This window comes from Protomyctophum bolini (assembly GCF_963924005.1).
Source record: "Protomyctophum bolini genome assembly, chromosome: 10".
Lineage (NCBI taxonomy): Eukaryota > Metazoa > Chordata > Actinopteri > Myctophiformes > Myctophidae > Protomyctophum > Protomyctophum bolini.
The window spans coordinates 5,794,138-5,797,807 of record NC_137871.1 but is presented as its reverse complement, the minus strand read 5'-3'; the positions used below and the strand labels follow the sequence as shown (position 1 = coordinate 5,797,807).

Below are 3,670 nucleotides of genomic sequence, written 5' to 3'. Positions count from 1 at the left end.
AAAAATGAAGTAGGCGTGGAGTACACAAAAGTATTTTTCATAACATCAGCTAAGACACAATCGTTCTCATTTCTCACATTCTGAAATATGATTTCTAAGCGCCAATGTACTCACCTAAGCCCCATTCACATCTTAACTTGTGGTGGGAGAGTTTTACACTTGTTAGGGAGAAGCTATTTCCATAAAACACACAGTTACCCGTTTGTTCACAGCAGGTATATTTAAAGTAGCAGCAAGCCACTGGTCCAGAGAATTACGCAGTACTAATAGATCCTCTCTCTGGTCAGCTGATGTCTAACTGTCTTTATTCAAACAAAGGTGCAGAGTGTTCCTACTGGACTGAGGCAGCGAGGGCAACTTGGATATAATTCTGGTTTGTTGAATAAACCTTTGTCCATGAAGAGAAACTTTTCCTCTTTATAGACAGACCTTTATAGATCTGTCTCAGAGAACCACACTTAAAGACATCAGTAATTAATCGCTCGATTAAAAGAAACTGTGAAAACAGCACAAGCTCATGGACAACACCCGACATCATGACTGAGCTGTGAGCTTGAAGAGCGGCTATTTTCATTATTCTTTTGAACATTTCTGGGAAATCTTCTGAAAAATCTTAGATTTTTTAACTATCGCATTGTCAAACTCGCAAATGTTCATTTACGCTCATTTACAAACGACAGGAGCTGCCGTGGTTGTAGTTCGACACTTCAATCAGGTTGTGGTCTGGGTCGCGGACGTACAGTGAGGTGATGGCTCCCACGGCTCCACTCCTTTCAACTGGACCTTCCTCTATATGCACCCCGCAATCCTGAAGACAAGAACGTGGTGCAGCGCTTAATAAAACTAATTGACAATTCAAAATTATCGATAATGAATGAATCAATAATCTTTCACCACTTTGGGCATGGGGGGGGGGGTACCTGCAGGTGTGTAGCAACCACAGCCAGCGGGGTCGTGGTGATCAGACACAGATCTGCAGAACCTGACGTCGGACGTGCAGCTTTTGGCTCAAACTCCTGACCCACCTGGTGAAGGTTCAATTTCTGCTTCCCAAAACTCAAGGCCTTACGGTTCCCCTGAAGTGAAGGCATTTGTTTAAAAGGGATCTATGTGATATTGCTTTGTTAAAAATAAGTGTTAAAAATACCTTGATATTCCCATAGTAATTTATATATAGTGTTTGTTCAGTAACAGAGGTCTCCCCATCTCTTTAAAAACCTAATGAAATTAAAAGGGCATTGGTTCTGAAACCCAGGGTCATCGCAGACCCGTTTTCATGGGTCACAGTAACCGTCACACCAAATATCCCTTTTTTATTTTGTTTATTTGTTTACATCACACATTTTTCAAAAGCTTTAGGTTAAGTCACTGCATGAGCTGACGCTGATCAAACTCTGCCATCTAGTGGACACATTGGAAGAGTGCATCCTCAAGTGAGATAAGCTTTACTTTCAGTTTCAACGCTTTCAAGACGGTAGGGAGGTAACCTGTGAACTGTGAATACTGTATATTTCATGTTTAGAGGAAATGTATATGCTGCCTTAAATTATTATTGTTATATCACTTACTGTTACTGTGTTAACTTATTATTCATGTCATGTGTGAGTGGATAGGACTCGAATGGAAACAAGGCCGCAAGGTCTTTCTTCAGTGAAATCCTTTTTTGGACAAAAATGCTTGACTGTACATTGTGCTGTTTGCATTTATGTTGCCTAATAAAGTATTCAATCAATCAAAACCAAAATAAATAATGGTGTGTGGAGCGTGGTCCTCCCTCCTACCTTGAAGGTGATGACCTCCATGCCCAGTACTGAGGAGTAGAAGTTGATGGTGGTGTTAATGTTCTTCACAGTCAGAACCAGGTGGTCCAGGTGGCTGACTGACACTGGACAACTGCTTTTACATCTGACCAGTAATGCTGGTCTGGAGAAAGTCTATGTGTGAGAGTGAGAGAGAGAGAATAAAATACATATTATAAAAAGCCTAGAAGTATACACAAAGTATAATAAAATATGTATAGGCCTATTTGTCCCATGATGTGATAGGCTACAAGTTGAAACAAGCAAATAGGATTATTTAGTTAGGCTACCTACCTACCAATGTAAAATAGGCACACATTATGAGATGACCCCTGGCCCTGGGGGTCCAGTCGGACACATTGAGAAACCAGGAGACGCCACCATGTGGTCAAATTGGACTTTACAACAAGTTACGGTATTCTTTTTAAAAAGGAAAAGTTAAAAGTAGACTTGCCGTTTTTTTAAAATGTACAGCAATCTTTCAAGTGATAAAAGCAAAGGTTCAGGACTTCAGGCTTGCAATTCAGCTCCATAAAGAGCGAGGCGGATCGAAACGTCTCCACGTTTCATTAAACAGTGCTCACCTTGAAATGTGTCTGTTGGAGTTGTGATAAACGGCTGCCAAAGGTCTTGAACGCCATCGCGACTCGCGAGTTTCTTCCTCCTCGGGCTAGTCGACTATGCTTTATACTCTATGGTCAGGTGTAGCCAGGGACAACTATTCCACAATCTCCGAATGCATTTGGAAATTGCGAGAGACAACAGTCTGGTAACGCGAGACTAGGCGTAGGCTAACTAGGCTTCAATCTTACCGTAATACAATGTGTACATAGTTTATGCGCAGTTGCCCACGCACGAAACTGAGCGAGTTGTCAAATATTTGGACATCAAATAACTTTTAAGTATAGGCCTACGTATTGACCTGTGCTTCCCTCGAACAATAACTATGCTTACTCTACAAACTGTTACATGTATGGAAAATGTTGCCCTCCACCGGTCACACAACGAATTCAGTAGCCTACTAAATCTCTGAATTGGATGTTTAGTATAATTAATTAGTATGGTAGAAAAAACAGACAATTTTCTTACCACGTTTTAGGTGCTGAAGTCATCTTCCACCCAACATTAACAGCTGCAAGTAACTCAACCTGTTCTTGTTCACCTGGGGAATAATAATTAAATACATTCAAATTAGCTTGACAGTTTAGAATTAAATTAAATGAATGGAGCAGAGTGCTCCGTTGTTTCGGTCCAAATTCCATCAGCGTCTTCATCAGTTTCACCTGCTATCAGTCCTCACTGGGCCTCATTCATCATAATGCCAAATGACAACAATATTGTCAGTGCTAGCATATTTGCACATTTAAATTGAGTCCTTAATGACATTGTATAGCACTTTAAAAAAAAAAGTTTAGTACTTTTATTTCAAGTAGAAAGGTACCCCAGGACCACATGATCAAGGTTATACAGTTCTCTAAAAACAATATTCTCGTTAACATTTATGCATGTGCGAGGGGAACATTTTAGTAGGGTGGATAAAATCAATTTTCCAAATTTTAGCTGTGCCAGCCTTCAACTGTATCAAATATTTTAAAATTAATGTTTTTATTGCAAACAATTTTTAATCTCACCTGACCACAGGTTGATAAAATAAATGACTAAAGACAGAAAAACTAAACTATGCCCCAACCACACCAAAGGGTCAAGACGGTTTTAGCATTATCCCTGCGGTTTGACGTCTTCTTGCACGTTGACCCTAGTGACTCAACGCATGGAATTCAATGGGCCAAACCACACCAAAGGGTCAAGTTTGTTTTAGCGTTAACTCCTTGCAACCGTTTTGACCCAAGGAGTTGCATGGTGACAGGTGA

General features: G+C 40.3%; 1 protein-coding gene across 1 annotated transcript; it reads right to left on the bottom strand.

Annotated features, from left to right (window-relative positions):
* Positions 1 to 600: 600 nt before the first annotated feature.
* glod5 (glyoxalase domain containing 5) lies at positions 601 to 2,503 on the bottom strand. The gene is made up of 3 exons (XM_080773588.1): positions 2,384 to 2,503; positions 921 to 1,076; positions 601 to 808 (listed from the first exon to the last, which is right to left on the bottom strand). Exons 1-3 carry the CDS (start codon positions 2,438 to 2,440, stop codon positions 668 to 670), a joined length of 354 nt encoding a protein of 117 aa, XP_080629714.1. The 5' UTR covers positions 2,441 to 2,503; the 3' UTR covers positions 601 to 667.
* Between the last annotated feature and the right edge of the window lie 1,167 nt (positions 2,504 to 3,670).

Excerpts from the sequence above, each read along its gene's own strand:
- glod5 (XM_080773588.1), bottom strand. The coding sequence starts at position 2,440 with ATGGCGTTCAAGACCTTTGGCAGCCGTTTATCACAACTCCAACAGACA. Across the intron at positions 1,077-2,383 it reads TCCAACAGACACATTTCAAG|GGGAACCGTAAGGCCTTGAG; the intron begins GTGAGCACTGTT and ends CCTTCACTTCAG. Across the intron at positions 809-920 it reads TGGTTGCTACACACCTGCAG|GATTGCGGGGTGCATATAGA; the intron begins GTACCCCCCCCC and ends TCTTGTCTTCAG.